The sequence below is a fragment of the Symphalangus syndactylus genome, chromosome 7 (assembly GCF_028878055.3).
Source record: "Symphalangus syndactylus isolate Jambi chromosome 7, NHGRI_mSymSyn1-v2.1_pri, whole genome shotgun sequence".
NCBI classification, from domain to species: Eukaryota; Metazoa; Chordata; class Mammalia; order Primates; family Hylobatidae; genus Symphalangus; species Symphalangus syndactylus.
In genome coordinates, this window is record NC_072429.2 from 141,979,005 (window position 1) to 142,002,501 (window position 23,497).

The window sequence follows — 23,497 nt, forward strand, 5'->3', positions numbered from 1 at the left end:
CTCACTCTGTTTTCCAGACTGGAGTGTGATCTCGACTCACTGCAGCCTTGACCTCCCCAGCTCAAGCAATCTTCCCCACTGAGTAGCTGGGACTACAGGTGGCGCCACCACACACGCTAATTTCTCTATTTTTTATAGAGACGGGGAGCTCACTATGTTGCCCAGGCTGGTCTTATACTCCTGAGCTCAAGGGGCCCTCCCACCTTACCTCCCAGAGTGTTGAGATGCAGGCGTGAGCCACCACACCTGGCCCATGGATTAGTTTTTAAATTACCTCTTTATATGTTTAAATACTGTATTTGTATCTCCTAGCAACCCCCCAGAGTGAAATCAGTGGGGGTGAAGCCTTCGTCTCCTGTTTGTCCGTGATATGATGCATGTGATATGATAGCATGTGACATGATAGCCTGTGATATGATAGCCCATGATATGATGGCCCATGATATGATAGCACATGACATAGCCCATGACATGATAGCCTGTGATATGATAGCACGTGACATGATAGCCTGTGATATGATAGCACGTGACATGATAGCCTATGATATGATGACTCATGACATGATAGCCTGTGACATGATAGCATGTGACATGATAGCCTGTGATATGATGACTCATGACATGATAGCCTGTGATATGATGACCCTTGATATATGCGTGTCCCATGGCGGGCACTCTCAATATTGTTTTCAGAGGCTGCTCAGCAGCTCCTCTCATATCCCTTGATGATGTGACTTAGTCAGTGCTCCTGCCCCTTGGCAGAACCTCTGTCCTCTTCCCCGTGAATCTGACCAGCCCCGTGGGCTTTGACCACTGAATAGGAAGGGATGCAATGCCAATTCCAGGCCAATTCTAAGTGGCCTGGCAGGTTTTGCTCTTGCTGTCTTGGGAGTGCTTGGTCAAAAGAAGTCCAGGCTCACGTGCAGTTCTCCACAGGGAGAGATTTTGTCCCCAGAGGACATCTGGAGGCGTATTTAGTTGTCACACTGGGTGGGGGGATGCTACTGCTGTCCAGCAGGTGGAGGCCAGGGGTGCTGCTAAACCTCCTTCAGTGCACAGGGCAGCCCACAGCAGAGAACAATCCGGCCCAGCACCAACAGCTCGGAGTTAAGAAGCCCCACACTAAAGACCGAGTGGACAGACGGGCCCTGAGATAAAGGGCCACGGAGGAGACAGAGGCCCAGCCCTCCGGCCAGGGCGCCCCCAGTCCAAACTGCAGCTGCATGAGTGACCCTGGCTGGCGCCACCTGCAGCAGAAATGAGCCACCCTGGCTGAGCCCAGCTCAATCAACCTGCAGAATTGTGAGAAATGGTAAGACAGTCATTTTAAAGTCACCAAGCTTTACAGTGGTTTGTTACCAAGCAATACATATCTGAAACAGCAATCAATAAATATCTGTTGAGTAAATATAACCCTCCTGCAGTCGCTAATTCAGAACCATCCTTTGGTTCCACTGAACTGAATGAAGCCTATACGGCCAAGTGGAAGCCTCGCCCACAGCCTCAGGGAAGTCAGGTTCACAAAAACATTTTTTAATTGTTTCTTCTTTGAAACAGAGTCTCGCTGTATTGCCCAGGCTGAGGTGCAGTGGTACAATCATAGCTCATTGCAGCCCCAACCTCCAGGACTCAAGCGATCCTCCCCCCTCAGCCTCCCATGTGCTGTGACCACAGTTGGGCACCACCATGCCCGGCTTATTTACGCATTTATTTATTTGTCACAGAAACGGGTCTCACCATGTTGTCCAGGCTAGTCTCGAACTTCTGGGCTTAAGGGATCCTCCTGCCTTGGCCTCCCAAGTAGCTGGGACCACCACAGGAGCCCGTCATCACACCCAGATAATTTACTTATTTTTTTTGTAGAGACAGGGATCTCACTATGTTGCCCAGGCTGGTCTCAAACTCCGGGGCTTAAGGGATCCTCCTGCCTCAGCCTCCTAGAGTGCTGGGATTACAGGCATGAGCCACCGCACCCGGCCCTAAAATCTTGATCCGTATCAGTGTTTTACCAAGCCAAAAACATTGCAAAACCCCTAAAACTAAACCTAGTTCTGTTCACTTCTTTCTCAAGCCACAAAAACCAAGGTTGATCATCAACAGCCTCTGAGTATTTCAAAAGCTTCTTATGGGAAGCTGGTATCTTGAGACACTGGCCTTGGAATGAGCGGCGGGGGGGCCTTCCCCATCCCTGGGATGGGACAGGTTCACAGCAAACAGAGACACAACGCCATCACCAGCACTCCCCATATGCCAGGGGAGGTGCAGCTGGCAGGGCAGAGCCCGTGGGTCCCGAGGATGACTTTCCTGAATTTTCCTGATGTCTCCTGAGCCTCTGGTTGCCCGTTTCTTCTCTTTGCTGTTGTAGTGTTGAGAGAGAAGAGCAGAGCTTCTCCCATGGTGACCGCAAGCCAGGTTCCAGGTGGGCACTGAGTGTTGTTCAGCTTCCTTATGGGAGAAACTTGTGATTTCACAGCACACATTTTACTTGGAGCTGCAGCTTTGATTTGGCTAATAGGGTTAAAACAGTGGAAAGCATACACAACACAATTGTAAGTGATTTGGTTTTATTTATTTGATGCCAGCCTGTGCCTGTCAGTATCCCTTGATTTGAAAGCCTGTAATTCACATCATGGACTTCCTCTGCAGGCCATGAAAATTCAACTTCAAAATCAATTATCTAGATTTTTTTTTTTTTAAACTGACTGTTTATTGCTTAACTCTCACCAATAAGTAACGTTGGTGAGCTCGCTCACTCGGGACCTCACGGGGAGGCAGAGAGGCCAGCATGGGGCAAGGGTTCCCGGCCAGCTCTAAAACGAACACGTCATTCAAGTAACACTTTCCCCAACTCAGCGGGGAAGGTGCCCCGTTCCCCGCTCCACAGCATTGTAGGGAAACTGCATTGTCTGCACAGCAGAAGCATAGCAACAGTCAGCAATGCCGCCTGCCAGTTCTAACACAGCGGGTCCACATTCTCCAGCCTCCGCAACACCTTCCCCTTTAGTGACTGTCGACATAAAAACAGAGCAAAACATCTAAGTGAAAAACTGCTTTATCTGAGAGTAATATGCAAGTAGGGTTGCCAATCGGGACATACATACAGGTCAGGGGGTGCCCTCTGGTGTGGACGGAGAACAAAGGAGAGGTTTCCGGTTTTATGAAGGAAAGAGGAGGTTATGCAAGTTGTTTTAAAAGGAAGCTCATTGGCACCGGCAGCAACTTACGGGAGCGGATTGGCAAGCATCAGGGGTTGCTGAGTGCCACTTGTGACCCTGGAGTACGTTGCCCTGACAGGCGCACACTGGGCCGTGAGACCAGGTGGAAGCGGCTAGCTGTTCTGCCACTGGCTGTCCTGTGTGACTCCTGGAGTGAGCTGCGGTGTGGGAACTTTTCTGGAGAGAGCTCCTGTTATCAGCCAAATCGAATGCTGCGGAGGCTTCCCACCGACCCTTCGCTTCTCCCAGTGGGCCGCCCGTCCACTTGGGCTCCAAATGCCTGCCCCAGTCCTCACCGCCCTCTGCCTGCTGCCCCGCCCTCTGGTCCCCACACAGCGCACAGCCCTCCCTTGACCCACCGGGCAGAGCACCTGGTGTGGCCAATTCTCAGGGTCAGGGTCAGGGTCAGGGTCAGGGTCAGGGTCAGGCTTAGGGCTGCCTGATTCTCAGTGCAAAGATGAGTAAAGCTCGCGGGAGACTGAGCAGGGAGGGGCCAGGGTGAAGGGAAGGCAGGCGCGAGGGGACACGGCACTGGGGTGAGCAGGGTCCCCAAAGCTCACGTCCACCCAGAGCCTCAGAAGGAGACCACTAAGGTAAGAAAGAATTGACATAAGACCATGCCAGATGGTCCGGGGGCCCCTAAATGCGATGACATGTGTCATTATGAGAGACAGTAGAGGAGAAGAGGAGAACAGGAAGGCATGTGGAGGCAGAGGCAGAGACTGCGGCGACACGGCCACAGGAACGCCCGGACCCCTGAGGCTGGAAGAGGCGACAAGAGCCTCCTCTGGAGCCTTCTCAGGAAGCATGACCCTCCCACCCCTAACGCTTCGATTTCACACTGCTGGCCTCCAGGGCTGTGGGAGAATACGTTTCTGTTGTTTAATGCCACTGGCAGATGGTGACGTGCCACGGCAGACACGGGGGACCCACACAATGGGCAGCACCTGCCGCTGGACCTCAGACCCTGTCCCTCCGTCCCCAGGAGGCCGGCTCGCCCTCACATAGGGGGACCTCAGACCCTGTCCCTCCCTCCCCAGGAGGCCAGCTCACCCTTGCACAGGGGGACCTCAGACCCTGTCCCTCCATCCCCAGAAGGCCAGCTCACCCTCACATAGGGGGACTTCAGACCCTGTCCCTCCCTCCCCAGGAGGCCAGCTCACCCTCACATAGGGGGACCTCAGACACTGTCCCTCCCTCCCCAGGAGGCCAGCTCGCCCTCACACAGGGGGACCTCAGACCCTGTCCCTCCCTCCCCAGGAGGCCAGCTCACCCTCGCATGGGGGACCTGAGACCCTGTCTCTCCTCCCTCCCCAGGAGGTTCTCACACGGGACAGCTGAGACCCTGTCCCTCCCTCCCCAGAGGTCCTCACATGAGGGAACCTGAGACCTTGTCCCTCCTCCCCGGAAGGCCCTCACACCGGGGGCCCTGCTGCCAAGGGCCCCTTCTCCCTTCTCCAGCTCTGCAGGTCCAGCAGCCCTCAAAACCCTGATCCTCTCCTCCCTGGGGAAATGTCCTTTCTTCTCACATTCCAAATCTCCCCCTTGCAGAAATACATTCATCCTGCTGACACTGATGTGCCCTAGAGTGGGAGGTCAGCCACGCAACTTAGGAAGTGGGGCAAGTCTCCCCGGAGACGGCATTTTCAGCACTGAACACAGCACTGGTCCCCCAGGATGCTGACTCGTGTGTGTGGGGAGGACAGGCCTCATGGAAGGAGCTCTCGACGAAGGGGTCTCCTGAGGACCGTCCTGCAGTGGTGCCCAGAGCCAGAGAAAGGGCCTGTCAGCTTCTGTTCCCAGGCCCCAGTTTTCCACAATGCTGAGGGGCCTGACACGAACACAACACTGGGGGTTCGGCTTTGTTTTATCTTCGTGTGAGGGTGTTTCTCACAGCTCAGGTCATGATCTTTGGTCTGTGACACCCTCATCACTGGGTTTCTTCCTTCTTAGAAGAACATGTAACAACCATCCATGAACTCTCACCAACATAAACCCTAGGCTTTTACTAGAATGTGCTGCCCCCTGTGGGGTGTCAGGCACCAAGCCTCTAGCCTCCCCTCCTAGGGTCCAGACACCAGACTCCAGAATCTTGAGTTGATGGTTCTTGGTCTCCTCTGATAGGTAGGTAGGTAGGCAGGTGGGTGGGTGGGCAGGCGGGCAGATGGATGGATGGATAGATAGATAGATTAGATAGATAGATAGATGATAGATAGATAGATAGATAGATAGATAGATAGATAGATAGATAGATAGATGATAGATAGATAGATAGACAGACAGACAGGCAGACAGATAGCTGGATAGAGATTGAAGGAAATAATGCATACAGTGGTCCATTTCCAAGACAATGTGCCTTAAATCGGCTTAGGCCAGCAGAAACAGGATAGACTAGGCCCCTGCTTGGACAGCCAGAACTGACTTGTTGCCCCCACCCCTCCTTAGTTGCCCTCACCCAAACCAAAGAAGTTTAGTCTAAGATGAAAGTTTACTAGCCTGCAAAATAGCTCGTTTTTTCTGTTCTTATCAGCCTGCCCAGCTACTTAGGTCATAAGTCAAATACTTGAAAAGCCTCCGAGCCGACTAGGATTGCAATGCATTGTGGGCCGCAACAAAATGCAGCCAGACAACCCTAAAGAAAACACCTACAGCCCCTGCCCAACAACCAATAGGCAACGTCCGAGAAGACTGTGACCCCCCCCATCATACTCAGCCTATGAGGAACCGGGGGAGGGACCTGCACACTAGGGGATAAATTGCTTGTTGAAATCATGCTAGATGTGCTTGTCCATCAGACACCCGACCTTGCAAGATCGTCATTAAAAGTCTCACTTTCACTGTTCTCCAAGTTTCTAAGTCCATTCTTTGGGTTGGGATGGTTGAGTTTGTTTCTCACAAGATGATAGATAGAAAGATAGATAATAGATGGATAGATGATAGATAATAGATTAGATAGATAGATAGATAGATAGATAGATAGATAGATAGATAGATGATAGATAGATAGATAGAGACATACATGCATAGATGACAGAGAGATAGGAGAGATAAATAAGAGGGATAAAGAGACAGAAAGATGGAGATGTGACAGATGATGGAGAGGTAGCTAAGTAGATGACTAAAGAGTTTCATTAAGTCTGTAAAGCTGTATTTTTCCTGTCGCATTTCTATAAAGCATTGTGAAGTAACTTATGTCAGAGCATTGGCTTGATGTGGTCTTCTGGGACACCCTTGTGTACCTGGCCCAGCACTGCCGGCACGCGGCCACACTGCTCCGTACTGTGGCTCACTCACCGCAGTGTGCGATGTTCCTTTGCGTGACCACAGCACTTCCTTAACCCATTCTCTGCTGAAGGCCATTTTGGTTGTTTCAAGACTTTTGGTCTTGTGAACAGTGCAACTGTTCACAGTAACATTCACACCCACGTCTCCTGATATTCACATTCAAGACGTTTTTCTGGGTGATATGCCAGAAAGAGATTGCTCGGGTATGAGGGACACCAACATTCACCTCCACAGAATCCGCTCCACTGTCTCCCCACATGGCTGTGCCAATTTATCTCCAACCGCACAGTCCACGAGATCCCAGCAGAGAACAGTCTCTGCCGCACGTAGCATCACCAGACTCTGAATGTTTGCTCATCTGCATCTGTGGCTGTCACTCCCTGGGAGCTTCTGAAACACAGCATTTCTCCTGTGTGCAGGTCTGTGCTCTCGGCCCCCACATTGCCTATCCTCTTTGTGACTCTGGGTGTCATTAATCTATTCTTGTACCAACCCTTCGTCAGGTATGTCTGTTGCACATCTCTTTTTCCAGTTTGTAATTTAATCTTTTGTTTTAAGATACATTTTAACGAATGAAAGTTTTTAATTTTCTTGTCAAATTTATCAATTTTTTTGTTATGAGATTTTCTATTTGTGTCTTACTTAAGAAATTATCCAAATCACACAGAAATTCATTTTTATTTTCTTGTAAAAGTTTTTCGGGGACCTGGTGAGGTGGCTCATGCCTGTAATCCCAGCACTTTGGGAGGCCAAGGTGGGAGGATCCCTTGAGGCCAAGAGTTCAAGCCCAGCCTGGGCAACCTATTCAGACCCCATCTCTACAGAAAGATTTTTTTTCTCAATTAGCTGGACAAGGTGACTCACATTTGTAATCTCAGCACTTTGGAAGGCTGAGAGGCGGGAGGATCACTTGAGCCCAGGAGTTCAAGACCAGCCTGGGCAATATAGGGGCTCTCTATCTACAAAAAAAAAAAAAAAGAAAATTTTTTTAATTAGCTGGACACTGTGGTGTGCACCTACGGTGCCAGCTACTCAGGAGGCTGAGGCAGGAAGATTGCTTGAACCTGGGAGGTCAAGGCTGCAGTGAGTCATGTTTGCATCACTGCACTCCAGCCTGGGAGACAGAGCGAGACTCTGTCTCAAAAAAAAAGGTTTTCAAGTTTTGCTCTTGACATTCACGCCCTTGATTGAGCCTGGATTTATTTTGTGGATGGTATGCGATGGGTACCCAATGGGACATCCCATGCAGACAGTTCCCATCTCTGCTCTGTGTATTGAAGAGGCCCTCGAGACCCTGATCTGGCCCACCCCTCCCGCATTGGTGAGCAGGCCTATTTCTGGGTGCATTGTTCTGCCTCGCGGGGCAAGTGTGGATCCCGGTAAGGACGCTGCACTCTCTTAACTGCCACAGCCTCAGCCGGACATGTGGTGTCTGCTGGCCCATGTCTGCCTCCTCCATGAGCTTTTGCCTGGCTGTGATTCTCAGCCCCCTCCCCTTTCCAGCTGCGGAACCTGGAGCAACTCAGCCCTCTCCCCCAGCCCCTTTCTTCCTGTGAAACAGGGACCACGTGGCGGCCTCCACCCGGGGCTAAGCTGCAGCTGGAGAGGAAACGCATGCGTGGTGATGGCCCTGCAAATGCCTCTGGTGTGTTCAGTCCCTAAATATTCCTTCTCTCACAAGAGTGTTTGGCCATCTGGGGTAAACACCAAGCTCCCTGAAGGCCCAGTGTCTGAAGGCAGCAGGTCTCCGTTGACAGAAACACACTGAGGCACAGAGGCTGGCGGCTGACAGCCTGCAGGGAAGCTGTCCCCAACATCCTCCAACTCTGGGATGCCTCGCAAGGAGACCCCTCCCCTCAGGAGTGAGGGAAAGGAACCTGCAGGCAGAGCCGGGCCAGCAGCCAGGCCAGGGTGTAAGCCTGGCCCCCACACACACAGCTCGGAGGGCCACCCAGGGAAAGGTGCCTGCCCAGGGCCCCAGGGAGAGGCAGGCAATGGCGGTCCCTCCAGCCTGAGCCCTGGACCACAGTTCTAGAGACATGGTGGGGGTCGAGGGGATGCACCCTGGCCCCGTGAAACCTGCATGACCCCCCACCTCCATCAAGCCGAGATGGAGGCCCAGCTAGAGCAGCAAGCGGCCCCTCCGGAGGGCTCCGGAAGACACAGGAGACTTGAAGCCCTGGTAACCATGGCGACTACTGTGGGAACATCAGGGACATTTAACAAAGGACGACTTGGTTTTCTGATTTTAGCTCTGCTTCCCAGCCGTACCCTCCGATGCACAGCCCACCCCTCTGAGACCTCCCCCAGATCAAGGTCACTTGTCCTGTGGTCCTGGGGGGCCCAGTGCAGAGGTTCCAATGCCCCCAGTGGCCACATGTTCTCAACACTCAGGTGGCAGACGAGGCCCAGCACCCAGGAGGGATTGGAGCAGGGACCCCAGGTAGACTTGGGGGAGGTGGGTGTTTGGAGAGAAGGGGGATGGATGAGTTTGGAGAGAAGGGGGATGGATGAGTTTGGAGAGAAGGGGGATGGATGGGAGCTGCTGACACAGAGAGGTGGGTCCAGCCAGGCAGAGGGGTTCTTCTGCCATCACCATCCAGTGCTCACGGACCACCCACGGGGCACGTGCCCCCTGCTATCCAGTCCCGCTCATCAAACATATGAATTCATGATTTATGGCAGATTCAGTGATCATTCTTTATCCCTCACCATTTCTTTTTACTTTATTTATTCATTCAACAAAATTACCGATCGTCTGCTGAGGAGCTGGCTGGACAGACGTGAATTCCAGGGATCCCTGCTCCAGAGAGCGACCTGCCAACACCCATCTCACCTGGGAGTGTGGGGACAGGGGAGGGAAGGTCAGGGTCAGCGGCCTGGGGAGGAAGGGTGCGAGCCCAGCGCCAGCACCCACAGCCAAGCCACGCAGCTCCCAGCACCGCCATGGGCCAGGGAAGTCTGGGGCCTGGCCTCACTGCTGCCTCAAAACCCTCTCTCACCCACCCAGAGGTTTCCCAGCCGGACACTCAGCGGTTTTCCCAGAGCCTCTCATTCTCCGTTGCTGAGCCAGTGATGCATAGCTGCCCCCAGCCAGCCCCCAGTGCCAAGAGAAGGAGCCCCCGTGACATTAGGGGAACCTGAGGACAGTGGTGGGGAGGTCAGAGAAGCTTTGCTATAGCCTGGGGATTCTGGAGCTTCAGCCAGGAGGGCCGCTGCCGGGGAGGGGCTGGAGGGAGGTCCCCAGCCCCAGACTCTCCCGGTCCTTGAGGGCCGGACTCTCAGCCACTCCCACCTTCCAGTTCTCCAGGACGCCCCCACCCCAGTATCCGGTGGTGCCCACCTCAGCCCAGTCAGCGTCGGGGGGCCCTGCCCCACCCGTACCTCATCTATGCCCTCACTGGGTGGCCCAGGCCCACCCTCCCCAGGTCAGGTCCCCGGCCTCCTGCGTGCCTCCATCCACCCCATGCCCATCAGACCTCACCTCCTGCATCCCACCGGGGCCTCCCAGACGGGCACCCACCCCCATCATGGGCTGCAGACTATAGCTGGCCGGCCTTTCTGGGATCCCAGACCTGAGCCCATTAGCTGGGGTTCACAGGCATTAAGGCCGGCCTGCTCCTCCCGGATCCAAGCTTCTTGGGCCACCAGGTTTTGTTCATCACTGTCCTCTCTGACCCCAATAACGTTCACTGCTAGAAATGACCACCTGACAGGCCCTCCCCACGCTCAGGACCGGGGACACAGGCCTCGCTGTTGAGAGCCCACATGGGAGGGGAGTGAGCCCCACAGCTCAGGCGCCAAGACTGCAGGGAGCAGCAGGCGCCCCCATCCCAGCTCTGCAGCCCCCGTCTCCCGCTCAGGGCCTCTTGGTTCCGATCTGCTCCTCTCTGCGTGTCTGAGCTGTGCCGAGGGGGCACGGACAGATGCATTTCAAACTCACGTCAGCAAGCATGGACAGGTGCAGAAACCAACAAAAGAATGAGCCACCGAGGGGAGTGAATCAATGAACACGTTTAGCCCCCTCCCCTCCAGTTCACCCACACCCGCCAGGTGGGGCTAGAGCCTTACAGTGGGAAGGGGCTCACGGGGGGCCGGAGCATCAGGGTGGATCGCAGAGCCCAGGAGGAGCAGGGGCCACCGGCCACCCACATGTGCAGGGCTTCCCTGGCCAGCGAGGAGACAGAAGACCAGGCCTGGGGCTCCCGGGCACCCAGGGTGGGACAGCACAGGGAGGGCCTCAGAAATGCTTCAGGGCAGAGGGACAAACGCCAGGGAGAGGCGATCCTGGGAACCACCCTCGTGTGCCCTTCTGGGGATGGGAGACGTCCCCTGCACCTGTGAGCTTAGGTCTGAGTCAGCATGTTCTGCATCCCTGCAGGGAGCAGGGGTGGTGGGCCTGGGACCTCCTGGGGGCGAGGCGTGGTCCACAGGCCCCTACGCTACAGGGGCCACAGGTTCCTGCCCTCAGTGGAGGGAGGACTCACTGGAGGCTGGGTGTGGAAAAACAGCACCCCTATGCTGCCTGGCCCTGAATCCCCCAGCCCACAGCGCCAGCACAGCCCCAGCTCACACGGGGCCTCGAAGTGCAGGGGTGAGCCCCAGGCCTGGACACCATGCAGCTTCCAACTGGGCTTCTCCATCAGGTGCTGGGTAATCGCCAGCCCTGCGCTGCCCAAGAAGAAAGCAGGAGAGGTTCCCTTTAAGCATCGGAGGAGGGAAGATTTTTCTATGATTCAAATCCTGAAGCTGTAAGAAATAATGGTAATAATGTCTCCATAAAAATTCAAGGAAAAGAAGCTTCCATGTGGCAAAAACAAACAGACAAAAAACACAAAACACCATAAGCAAAATAAAGGGGGAAATGTGTGCCACTCATCTTCTAAACGAAGGGCTTATTTCCCAGCTATGCAGAAAGTTCCCGGAAAAGAGTAAGGAGACCAACCATCCCACAGCAAAGGGACCGAGATTATGAGCAGAGAGGCCAGAGAAATGGAAACCATCCCCACACCCCACCCCCCCCAACAAAAGACAAAGAAATCAAAATGCCCAGAAAGAAAAGACGGGCGTGCACAAACCAATGAGGGGCACGTGCCAGGAGCCAAGAGTGACGGCGCCTCCAGATCCCCACACCTGTGATCCAACTTCCAAAATTCAGAACACAGCTGCGATGCCATCTTTCATTGCTGACCAGGCTCACGGAAGTCCAACGGCAACAGAGAAGCTGTGATCTCAGGCGTCGCTACTGGAAGTGTGAAAGTGTGCAGCCCCAGGGCAACCATGCTCACTCATCAGTTACAGGCCCAGCAAGACTGACTCTGGAGATGTGGCCCTACACACAGCCGCTAGCTGACATGTCTGAGGCTATGCATTACAGCCTTGTAACCGGAGCATGAGTGAGACCATCTAAATATGCAGAAACAGGCCAGGTGCAGTGGTTCACGCATGTAATCCCAGCACTTTGGGAGGCCAAGGCTGGCAGATCACTTGAGGTCGGGAGTTGGAGATCAGCCTGGCCAACATGGTGAAACCCCACCTCTACTAAAGATACAAAAATTAGCCAGGCGTGGTGGTGCACACCTGTAATCCCAGCTACTTGGGAGGCTGAGGTACGAGAATCTCTTGAACCCAGGAGGCAGAGGTTGCAGTGAGCCAAGATCACGCCACTGCACTCCAGCCTGGGTGACAGAGTAAGACTCTGTCTCTAAATAAATAAATAAGCAGACACAGGAGTGTGTGTGCTGTGCGATGCTGCTGTTAATGAGTGGGGAGCTGGCTCTGCACCTTCACAGAAAGATCTCCAGCTGCACTGAGAGGCAGGAAGAGTAAATGACCTCAGCTGTAAAGGACTAGTGATTCGCACTTTCTTGTACTTGTATAAAGACATCCTGAATGGGTACACAGGAAACTGGGCAGATAATGACAGGGCAGGAGACACTCTTCTCACGGTACACTTCTTTTTTAATTGATGCAAGCATTCTTACCTGTTTTTTAAAAAGAACCCAAACAGAGGAGCCCTTGAACTTCCTTGCCCCTTCCTGCTCCACGCCCCTGTCCCCAGCAGCCTCCCTCCAGGTAGGGTGAGGAAGGCACTAGCCTCCCTTCCAGGTGGCCTTGGCAGCAAGTGCTGGAGCTGGCCCTGCAGTGGGCCCCAGCCTGACCTGAAAGACCCACTGCTTCAGCCCCATGAGGCCCACAGGCTCAGCTCCCCATGAGCCACGAACAGCAGCTCAGGCTGCGGGCGCAGCTCGTGTGCTCTGCCCTCCGCCTTCTCCCCTTCCCTGGACAGGGCTCTTCTCAGCAGCCATCGCTTTCCCAAATTATCCCATCAAAGCGGTTGTGTGCCTGTTTACCATCTGCACCGACCCTCCAAGCACAGGCCTGCACACACACGCGTGCTCCCTAGAGGACAGCCGTCTCCCCTGTCTCATCCACTGCTTCGCCCCCAGGACCTAGAGCCCAGCACTCAGCTCCTAGAAAGCAGAAAACTGAGCCTGTACGCATATAAAACTGGGGTGTGCTCCCCCCGTTCCGACGCTGGCACCCTCTGCTTCTTACGGGTAAGGCTGGTACCGTCTCCTGGAGCCAATGCTGGGCCCTTTACATCAGGGCTTCTAGGCGCCGGCCCTGTGCATCTGCCTTTGAACCCGACTCCGAGGGGATCCTGGTGCCCCCGGAGTTTGGGAGTGGACGGCCCGAGGGGAGCGTGCAGGGAGGAGATCCTGATGTCCCTGGAGTTTGGGAGTGGAGGGCCCGAGGGGAGCGTGCAGGGAGGAGGAGGCTTTCCTGCACCCACCCAGCTTCCCTGTCTCCCTCAAGGGGAAGAGCCGCTTTCCTCCCCCACTTGGCGAAACTCAGGGAACTTCCAGTCTCCAGTGTGTGGATGCTGTGGGGAGGCCTGGGGATGTCTGAAAACCACACACATAAACGTCTGTCTTGTAGAAGACGAAGCAGCTGGGGGAGTTTGGAGAAAGCTACAGGCCCCAGGAATAAAGCTGAGGAGGGAGGAGTGTTCATTCCCCCACTCCCTGCCACCTTCCGTCCACCCTGCCTGGACCAGCATTCTGCCAGCCTGGAACAGAGGGCCAGAGGTGGGCTCCAGGGCCAGCCCCGCCCCCACACCCGCAGCACCCCCGAGAGCTGGGTGTGTCCTGCCGCACACACACAGGACCAGGCCCGGAGAGGCTGCAGAATTTGGCCAGGGTCACACGGCCAGGAGGTGCTAGAAGAGAAATTGGAATCCTGGTAGCCTGTGTCCTCTGCGAATCCACTGAAGGTTTTGGTGTGTCAGTGTCTGACCTCTTACCTGTTTCCCAAGATAAAGTGGGCACAGTTAGGCCTCAATCCAGCTGGAGGCCCAACACAAAGGAAGGAGGAGAAGGCCTAGATAGGCCCTGGCCCCACACGAGGGGGCCCAGCACCCACTGATCTAGCAGCTTCCCTGGCCCAGCTACCTCCCCAGCCCCCGGAGAGGGGAGGCAGGAGGGCTTTGGAGGCCCCACTGGGGAAGGTGAACCCCACCGACCCCCAGGCAGCCAGACTGCTCCAGAGCGTGGGAGGTGGGAAACGGCTGTGTGTGCTCTGATAAAGATATCAAAAGAAAAGCTACAGACACATCTCAGCCTGACTGTGATGCAGGTGTCCCCGATGCAAACATCCTAACCAAATATTGGCTATCTGAATCTGGCAGTGATTTAAACGAGTAACACAGCACAAATGCCAGGGCAGCTCACCACAAGGAGATCTAGCAATGGAGCTCGCTGCACTAACTATTCATTAGAAAGGAAAATATGGACTTAGAGCCATAGATCAGGAAAGGGCCTTTCTTTTAAGTTAATCAGCCATTCCTAATAAAAAGCTAAATGAAATATGAATAAGTAAAGAGTCTAGACTCAATAAAGACTGGTTTTGAAATCCAACAGCAAACACTAATTTGTGGCGTAACATGAAAGACCTCCCGTTAGCACAGACACCCTGGTCACTGTTGTTATTCAGCCATGCTTTGGAGGGCTCAGCTAAGGCGATAGAAACAAAAGCTGAACAGGCAATATAAGTACCAGGAAAGAAGCAACCAAATTATCTTTATTTGCCGATTATGTGGTTATATCCCTTGAACATCTAAGAGATTCTGCTAATCGTGGAATTCAGAAAGATATGCATTCAGAAATGAGCAGCCTTCACTTACTACACCTGTGGTGTCATCTGTGGCTGCCTCAAGTCACCTGAATACGCTCTGAACATTTCTGAAAGTTCTGCATCATGAATCCCACTTTCCTGTTGCAGAATTCAGGAACTACATCGTGCAACCTCCCAGGCCCTAGGGTGTAGCTTTGCGACTTCATCTCTGCCGGGAAGACACATCCAGGCAGAACTCCTAAGGAGAGCTATGGAGGTGGGGTGCAGACATCCTTCCCTGGACAGGGGCAGGGGCAGCGGCCATGCCAGCCAGGCCAGCCCTAGGTCTTTCCCAGAGGCCACGCCTGCAACCTGAGGCCCCAGCCCTCCCTGCAAACCCCCTGTGAAGCCTTCTGCTTAAATTCACTCTGGAGGATGCTGGCCTGAGCGGCCAGGGGACACTTGGGTAGAGGGGCACAGCCCAGAAACAGCTGAATGAGAAAATGACTTTACTATCCCTACGATTTCTATTCCTAGACCTCTCCACCCTACCGGCTGGCAGGAACCTAGTCATAGTGACTGCAGCCCTCCATGCCTTCTTGCCCAGGGCTGTGTCTGTGCGGGCCTGTGGGCAGCAGGATGGCAAATCTCTCCACTCAGGGTGTTTGTGGAGACACCGCTGGGCCCTGGACCCTCAGCCCTTGGCCAGTGCCCGGTGCACACTGGCTGCCACCAAATGGCTTCTCCTTTATCTGCGTCCTAACCCCATCCTCTGTTGGTTCTGAGGCTGCCAGGGGCCCACCTGCCCTGACCACCTTCACCCGGGGCCACTCTGAGGTCTTGGTGCTCTGGGATTGCTGCCCAGGACCCCGGGTGCAACCTCTCTCTGGGACTCATCCCAGCCTCAGCCCTCAGCAGCTCCCCTTTCCCTGCCCGGGCCAGGGAGTCTCTCATCCTGATTAGAGGGCAGTGCCTCCCTCAGGCTCTGTATTGTGAGACAAAGTAGCACACGTAGGAAGCTGTGTGTGCTCATCCTGCCTGCAGGCAGGAGTTCCCGAGCCCCTGACTTGGGACTGGGTGCAGCTTGTGGAAGGGTGCCCCGGAGGCCGTGAGTGGGCTGCAGACCGGGTCCCCATTCTCCTGCCTGAGCACTGGGTTTTTAGAAAGATGAGTTCAATGATCCTGACTCTTGCTTCTTCCTGCATGAAAGATAATGTTGACAGGATTTGCGATTATGCCCCTAGGATCCGTGGCCAGATGCAGCCACACACCCAGCCCTGAGGCTCTGCCCCACTGTCACGCCTGGGCACGTGTGGAGCCGCTGCCCACATGCAGGTTGTGGGCTGGAACAGCTCTGGAGCAGCCTACTAGGAACTCTTGGAAAGACCCCCGGGTTGCAATCTTCAGCAAGGCTTCTGAATAAAACTAACTTCCGTCCTTTAAAACCTGATTTTTCTTGACCTGGCAGTGTCTTGAGGTGTTCTGAGAGGTTCCTCCTCAGACTCCTCCCTCTGTCTCACTGTCTGCCTCCGAGGGGCCCACAGCCAGGTGGGTCAGGCTTCTGGAAGCACCAGGCCAGGGGTCCAGGAGACCTCAGTGTTCTGCCCTATCAGCCCCTCCTCTCAGCCAGCAAGCAGGCCTAGTCCGCCTGCTTCAACAGAGTGAGAGACCTACAAAAAGAAATCACGAAAAAATAAAAAGCATCCACTCATCACACCAACAATGGCCAGTTAAATGTAAAGGCAAGAAGGGAAATCCCATTTGCAACACCAAAAAACCATCAATTACCCAGCAATAAGTACATCAAGGAAGGAGCCCAGCCCATCACTGTCCCATTCAGTGGGACATCGCTCGGGAGGCCGAGTGAAGAGACCGGACACCGGGCTGCCGAGCAGGAGACTTGAAGCAGCCAAGACCGCAGCAACCCCAACCTCACATGCAAGAGAGAGACAGTCCCACCAAAATGCTAACAGGGTTAGCCCAGGACCCCGGGTGCAACCTCTCTCTGGGACTCATCCCAGCCTCAGCCCTCAGCAGCTCCCCTTTCCCTGCCCGGGCCAGGGAGTCTCTCATCCTGATTAGAGGGCAGTGCCTCCCTCCCGCTCTGCTAACAGGGTTAGCATTTTCTGCAACCGGAAAAGTGGATCCCAAAACCCATCTGTAAGAATAAACCGTGAGAAGTAGCGGTATGCGTTTAAAAAGAATAACGTGGGGCTCTTGCCTTAACAAGAGTAAAACACGCCGCCCGGCGGCCATCACTGAAACAGCATCACATGTAAATGACCCGTGAGGAACCAACCAGTGCAGTCCCAGGGAGCAGCGGCTCAGAAACAGCCTGCCACGTGTGGGAAGGCATTCTATTATAAAGGCGGCATCTCAGATCAACGGGCGAAAGGCGGGTTGTTTAATAAATGACATTGAGGAAAAGTGGCCATTTGGAAGAACCTCCTACCTCCTGCCACACTGTAAATAAACTCCAGATGGACTGGCTATCTGAATACAGTAACCAAATCTGTAAAAATATTAGAAGAAAATAAGGAACTCTTTTCCTAAGATAAAGGTAGAGGAAATTCTCGTAAGACATGAAGCCCCAACACCACAAAAGAACAATGAGACAGATTTGACTGCATCCAACGTTAGAACATCCATAAATGCACACTGAAAACCACACAAACCAGACACGAGCAACAGACAGCAAGGAAATACCCACACAACGTATAACACAGGGAAGATTCGTGTCCCCAGAATATACAAAAGGGCGGTGCAAGTCAGTAGGACAAAGACAAGCACCACGATAGGAGCATGGGCAAAGGGTGTGACCAGGCGAGAGAGGAGAAGCACACGTGGCTGACACAGAAGACGTGGAGATTCTCTTTGTCCACGAGGCGAAGAACATTCATTGCTAGCAAGTGTGTCCGGAATCTTCAGAAGCAGCCACTTCATCAGATTTCTGCTCATTTCTCGGCATCCATCCTACACCCATCACCACTTGAGCCATGCAGGTATGAGGACAAGGGGGGTCACTTCAGTGTTGCTGACAATAGACATTTGAGAACAAAGCCCTACACCCGCCGATAAGGGACAGTTACAAATGCACGGCTCCCTCATCCAGGGGAACCCTAAGCAGACGTTAAAGCTGGTCGACCTGGACACAGGGCCCTGGGATGACATCGCCGGTGAATTGCTCAGTAGAAAGGGTTACATAGCAGATCAACTTCTCAGCACCGTCCATGTGCCCCGCTGGACCAAGGGCTTCACGCGGATGGTGAAGTTCAGCCCTTCAAAGACAACCTGTCCGTGGGGACCACACTTAAACTGCTTCAGAAATGGGGAAACCGACTCAGCCAGTGCCGGCGGCAGCTTAGGAGCTGGCCGGCTTCCTGCCTGTCCAGCCCTGGCAGCCCCTCAGGGTGGGAGGTGAGGGAGAGGTGAGGGTGTGCCCTTCTGATTGTATATGATTCTTCAAGGAGGTGGGAGAATTTCACTCCTTTTTGTGTCTTTAAATACCTCTTTCAGATAATAAATTCAGCATACAAAGATGTATATGAAAACTGGCTCAAGCCTCACCCCGGTGGGACGGCCTGTCCACGGCCTCCCTGGCTGGCCAAGGCTTCCCTCGGGGGTTCCATCGCTCCAGGACTTCCTGCCTCCTGGGAATTCTCAGCTTCTCTGCAGTCTCCCAGCCCCCAAAACACGAGTCACAAGCAAGAGCAGCACACTTTACTGAAGGGTGGGGCGGGGGCGGAGGGTGCATCACAGAGCAGGTGGCCTTCTATGGAAAAGCCCCTTGACTATGTCCAGCAGGGAATCGGCACCATTGCCCGGGACCGCAGGCCTCCTCTCTCTTCCTGGCTCCCAGCCCTGGACCCAATTCGTCCCCATCCCTCATGCAAGGCCAGCCTTTACAGGAACCACTGCTTTCCCTAAGGAGTCCAGGACCCAGCAGTGGCCAGGAGATTGGGCCAGCCACAGGTAGCATGAAGCAGCAGTGGCCAGAGAGCAGGCCTCAGAGAAACCCTGGGGTGCCTGCCAAGAGCTGTGTGGCGAGCCTGCGCCGTGAGACGAGCCGCTGGTGGAGCATCTAGCGTGGTGGCCAGTGGGCGTGGGAGGCTGGGCTGGATGCGGGGGTGCAGGGCTGAAACTGGAGCGGGAAGGATCAGGACACCACTCCAACATTCCCCAGGCCAAGTCTTCCCTGCCCCTCACCCCACGGCACCCAGCCCCTCCGGGCCAGCCCACAGAGAGATGTGGGCTTCCTCAACCCCTGGCCACAGGGAGTGGCCTCAGGAGCTCAACTCAGGGCCAGGAGTGGCCGGAGTGGATGTCCAGCGAAGAGGCAGGGTGAGGGAACAGGAGGACTCCACTCGGCCTGAAGCAGCCCCCAGGGGCAGAGACAGCCGGGGTGGGGGCGAGAGGCGGCCAGCATGCGAGGTCTCATCTGTGAGTCTGTGAGGGCCCCGTGTGCACTGCACGCTGAGCGTACAAGGGTGGGTGTGCACAGACATGGGCATGCGCGTGTGGGTGTGGGCACGTGCACTGGGACACGCCAGTTTGTGCCAGTTATGTGCATGCCCCAGCACGTGTGCGTGGGGCACCTGGGGTGTGCGTGTGTGAAGGAGTGATCAGGGCAGGCACAGGTGTGTGTGCACATGCTGGCTGCGTGGGCACCGTTTGTATGCTTGTCTGGGCATGAGTGTGTGTGCACATGCTGGCTGCGTGGGCACCACTGTTTGTGGGCGTGTCTGGTGTCTGTGGTGTGCTCACAGGATTCCGGTACCTCCCCCCAAGCCCACCCTGTGATCTTGCTCATCTCAGCTCTCACCCCATCACCCCAAGTGCTCCTAAACCTCACCAGAACCGAGCAGCCCGAGCACAAGCACCCAGCACCCCAGTGCCCTGAGCCCAAGAGCCCGAGAGCCTGGCTGAGCGCCCGCCCTGCCCCCAGCCCCTCTGCTCCCTCAGCACCTCATTCCCAGCTCTCTGCCAGGAACTCTTTCCCGCCCCCGACACCCAGGCTCAGACCCGGGTCTCAGGACTCAAAAGTGACTTTATTTCTCCGTAGAAGACGCCCTTCCAGCTGGGCTGTTGCTTCACTTCCCCTCTGGGACCTGGGGGTCCCCCCCCACCCTCATCCCCAGGCCTCCTGCCCAGATGGCCTGGTTTCCTGGAGATATCCAGCTGCCCAGGACTCAGAGCTGGTGGAGAGACAGGGAGGCTTCACGTCAGGGGAGGAGTGAGAGCCACAGGCCACAGCCACGGAGCTGGGCCAAGGCTGCCCCCAGCCCCAGCCACGCCAGGCTGGGGAGGGGGCAGCCACAGGCTCAGGGGAGCAAGCTCAGAAGCCCCGTGGGAAGGAGGAGACCTCAGGGCCCAGCCCAGAGGAGGGCGGGCCCCAGGCTGAGCAGGAGCCCCCCGGCCAGGGCCCAGGGGCTGTGCCCTGCCCCGGCTGCCCCATTGCACAAATCCTTCTCGCAGCAGTCCACGTCGACCTTTAAGATCCCAGAGTTAATAAACCCCATCAGATAGTCTGAGAAAAAGTGTCGCTTAACGAAGTCGCAGGAGGAGGCACACATCTTGTTCACGGAGTGATCCTTCCTGCCTGGGAAGAGAAAGCACGGCATGGGACAGGGGCTCCTCCTGGGCCCTCTCCGCCTCATCCCGAGGACCCAGCCCAGGCCCCTCTGGGTCAGCTCGGGGCCCCAGATAGGCAGAGCCGAGTCCCTCCACCCTCCCACATTGGCCTCAACTAGATGAAAAGGGCCACCATGGAGCCAGGGAGGGACAGCAGGTCAGCATCCTGCCTGCAGCCCCACGCTCTCACTCTTGTCCCAGGCCAGAGGGGCTCAGAGGACACCTCTGACCTCTCTCAAGAGCCTGGCTTTCAGCACATTCCCCACCACCCTAAGTCCCAACTTACTGCTGCTGGGATCGGTGATTCGGACACTGGCACACACCGTGTCGGACGGCTGGCACTGCTTTGGGGTGCAATGGCTGGAGTTGGTGGTCAGGGTGCAGTCCTGGCACCACAGGCCATGAGCTGCGCAGGGCATGGGGAGGAGGGTGACCAGAGGCACTGGGGTCCAAACCAGGCAGCCCCCTGCGTCCCTCACCCATCCCCCTGCTGCAGGCACTCCTGGGAAAGCCCTACCCCACAGGAGTGAGGCAGGCCCCCATGACCCCTGGAGGGGGAGCAGAGGCCCTGGAACAACTGTGCCCCATCCTGGCAGTTTGAGGGGACCCCCTATGGCCCCTCCCTGGCCCCCATGCACGTGCGTGCACACACACACACAAACACACACACGGGCTATACAGACCCCACACCGACAGTGCCCCCCTCACACTCCCGCCCCGCCTCACATATCCCCCCAAGAGGTCTGTGGGTTCCAAGCTGTGAAGGACCAAACTGGACTTGAAAGGAGGCCCGGGAGGCTTTCAGAGGTGACGGATGACCAGGGGCTTCCGTGCGGGGCCAGCTGCCCACCAGTTCCAGGCCCTGGAGGAAGAGCGCTGGAGAGAGCCCAGTGCCGGGGCAGAGGGACCCAGGACCAGGCTGGGGTCGCAGGGGTCCCGGAGGGGGCGTGGGCTCTATGGGAAGTGCGGTGGGAACCGTCAGAGGGTGGCAGCCCCACATCCGGCTCTCCCGCGGCACCTCGGGCTCTCCCAGGCACCTGACCCAGCCCGCGGGCCCCCTACTCACCGGGCGCCGAGCACAGCAGGACGGCCAGCAACGCCAGGCCGAGGCCCTTCATGGCTGCAGGCAGCATGCTCCACGCGGGCCTGGGGGCGGCGCGGGGACTTGGGGCGCGGGTCCTCTGGGGCGCAAGCCTGCAGGGGAGAAGCATCGGTCAGGAGACCCCAAAGACCCTCTCCTTTCCCAGCCTCAGGATGCAACCTTCTCCCCGGAATCCAAGGCCGGGGTCCGCCCGGAGCTCGCAGAGCCCCACCCCCAGCCCCTTCTCCAGAGCGTCCGCCGTCACAAGCATCCCCGCAGGGGGAGGTCTGGCCTCTGGGGCGAGGTGACAGCTCGAGACGCCCCCGCCCCGCGCCGGCACCTGTGTGGGGGAGCGGAGCTGGGGGCGGGGGGCGTCCTCTTCTCCCCGGGGAGCTGCAGGTGCGTCCGGACAGGAATGAGCGGCAGGGCGGGGGCGGGTGGGACCTGCCACTGGGGGGAGGGGCGCGTGCCAGGTCCCCACCCCCACCCCTGGGCTGGGGGGCCGGGAACCCCGGGCCGAGTCCCCTCCCTTGGCCTTCGGCGCGCGCCTCGGCGCTCACCGCGGATGGGGCGTGGAGTGCGGGCCTCGGGGTCGGGGGGCTCACTCACATCCCGGGGGTGTCCGCACTCCGGGCTCAGGCGGCGTGCGCGGCGCGGGGAGCTGTGCCCTTCGGTCTCCCTGCGGACCGGAATCCGGGCGCAGCCTCGTCTTTCGGGGAACGCAGCCGCAGACGCGGACCCCGCGCGAGGGGCGGGGCGGAGCCGGGGCGGGGGCCGCACGGGGGGCGGGGGCGGTTGGGAGACGCGCGGGGCGGGGGGCGCCCGGGGCTCGCGGCCCCCACTCAGGTAGCTGGCCCGGGCCCTCTGCGCCCCCTTGCTCGCGCGCGCTCGCTCTCTCCGGTTCCCGCTCCCTCCCTCGCAGCGCCCCCTGCTCCTCCCCAGCCTTCGCGGCCCCCTACCCAGGCGTGGGCAGGATCCCTTCCCCCTCTGCTTGGTTGAGATCCCCTTGGAATTTCTCGGAAGAACGTTTACTGCGAAAGGAAGCAAAATGCACAAAGACGCAGAGAGGGGGAGGTACCCGGCGCGGCGCCTCGCGCAGGTCCCGGTTCGCAGACCCCTGGGGTCAGACTCCCGTCCTGGGGCCCCGCCCTCCACCTCCTCCCCCCCCTCCCCAACCTCATCCCCGTTTCCCCGTTTCCCCGTTTCCAGTGGCTCCAGGCCGTTCTTCTCCCCTGAGCATCCATGAAGACCCCCACCAGAAGCCGCAGCCCCAGGGGCTTCTGTCGCCAAACACTCCCACACTCGGAGGTAAAGGTACAAATTCTGGCCAGAGCATCCGAGCCTTGGACCCGTTTCTCGGCTTCCTTGGCCTTCCCGCCCTGCCCTCCAGCTCCCGAAAAGCTGTGCATTTGCACGTGTCCCTGTGCCTGAAATCCGCCTCCCCGGGGCACTGGGGAAGCCCCGATCTGCCATCGTGCCTTTGGTCCTGCCCCCTTTCATTTGACCTGAAAATATTTACTGCATGCTGCCTGCTGCCCTAGCCCTGCCCTGAGCCCTGGGAAAGGACATGAGGAGAGACACCTGGTTTCTGCCCTCCTGACTCTCACCTTCGACAAATGGTGATCCCTACTGCAGCATATCTTTGCAGGATGTGACAGAGCTAACATTTATTGAGCATGCACTATGGATTCCACCTGTTCTAGACACTTCATATTTATTATCTCGTTATAGTCTCACTACAGCCCTGCTGTGCAGATAGCATCATTTCCATCTCACAGATGAGGAGACTCGCACGGAAAGGCGCAGCTCCCTGCTCAGGGTCACACGGTGACGCAGGTGACAGGTGACCCAGCTGAAGTGGGAACCCAAGCAGCTTGGGCTACAGGGACTGCACACCTCCGCTGCACTGTGGCTCCAGAGGGGTGGAGGCAAGGATGAGATGGACAAGAGACCACCACAGGAGCGTGCTTTGCCTCAGGGTCAGGGAAAGCTTCTCCCAGGACCTGGTATTTTAGCCGAGAACTGAATGAGGAGTTGCGATTCATAAGGTGCAGAGGGCAGGAGCTAGATCAAGGTTCAAACACAGTTCTTTTCAAAACATACAGAGCTCGCAAGAAAGTAAAAGAAATCTGAGTCCATAAAGAAAGAAGTAAATAGAATAATGGACCCC

General features: G+C 56.4%; 1 protein-coding gene across 5 annotated transcripts; it reads right to left on the bottom strand.

Moving 5' to 3' along the window:
* Nucleotides 1-19,644: 19,644 nt before the first annotated feature.
* Nucleotides 19,645-22,718, bottom strand: LY6H (lymphocyte antigen 6 family member H). 5 transcript variants are annotated; one of them, XM_055287480.2, is made up of 6 exons: nucleotides 22,584-22,718; nucleotides 22,287-22,358; nucleotides 21,937-22,006; nucleotides 21,313-21,440; nucleotides 20,533-20,652; nucleotides 20,063-20,214 (listed from the first exon to the last, which is right to left on the bottom strand). In XM_055287480.2, the coding sequence occupies exons 1-6, from the start codon at nucleotides 22,661-22,663 to the stop codon at nucleotides 20,160-20,162; spliced, it is 525 nt and encodes a 174-aa protein (XP_055143455.1). In that variant the 5' UTR covers nucleotides 22,664-22,718; the 3' UTR covers nucleotides 20,063-20,159. The 5 variants fall into 5 exon arrangements, with proteins under 5 accessions (XP_055143461.1, XP_055143458.1, XP_055143460.1 ...); XM_055287486.2 differs by lacking the exons at nucleotides 21,937-22,006; nucleotides 22,584-22,718 and having other exon boundaries at nucleotides 19,645-20,214; nucleotides 22,287-22,405; XM_055287483.1 differs by lacking the exons at nucleotides 22,287-22,358; nucleotides 22,584-22,718 and having other exon boundaries at nucleotides 19,645-20,214; nucleotides 21,937-22,060.
* Between the last annotated feature and the right edge of the window lie 779 nt (nucleotides 22,719-23,497).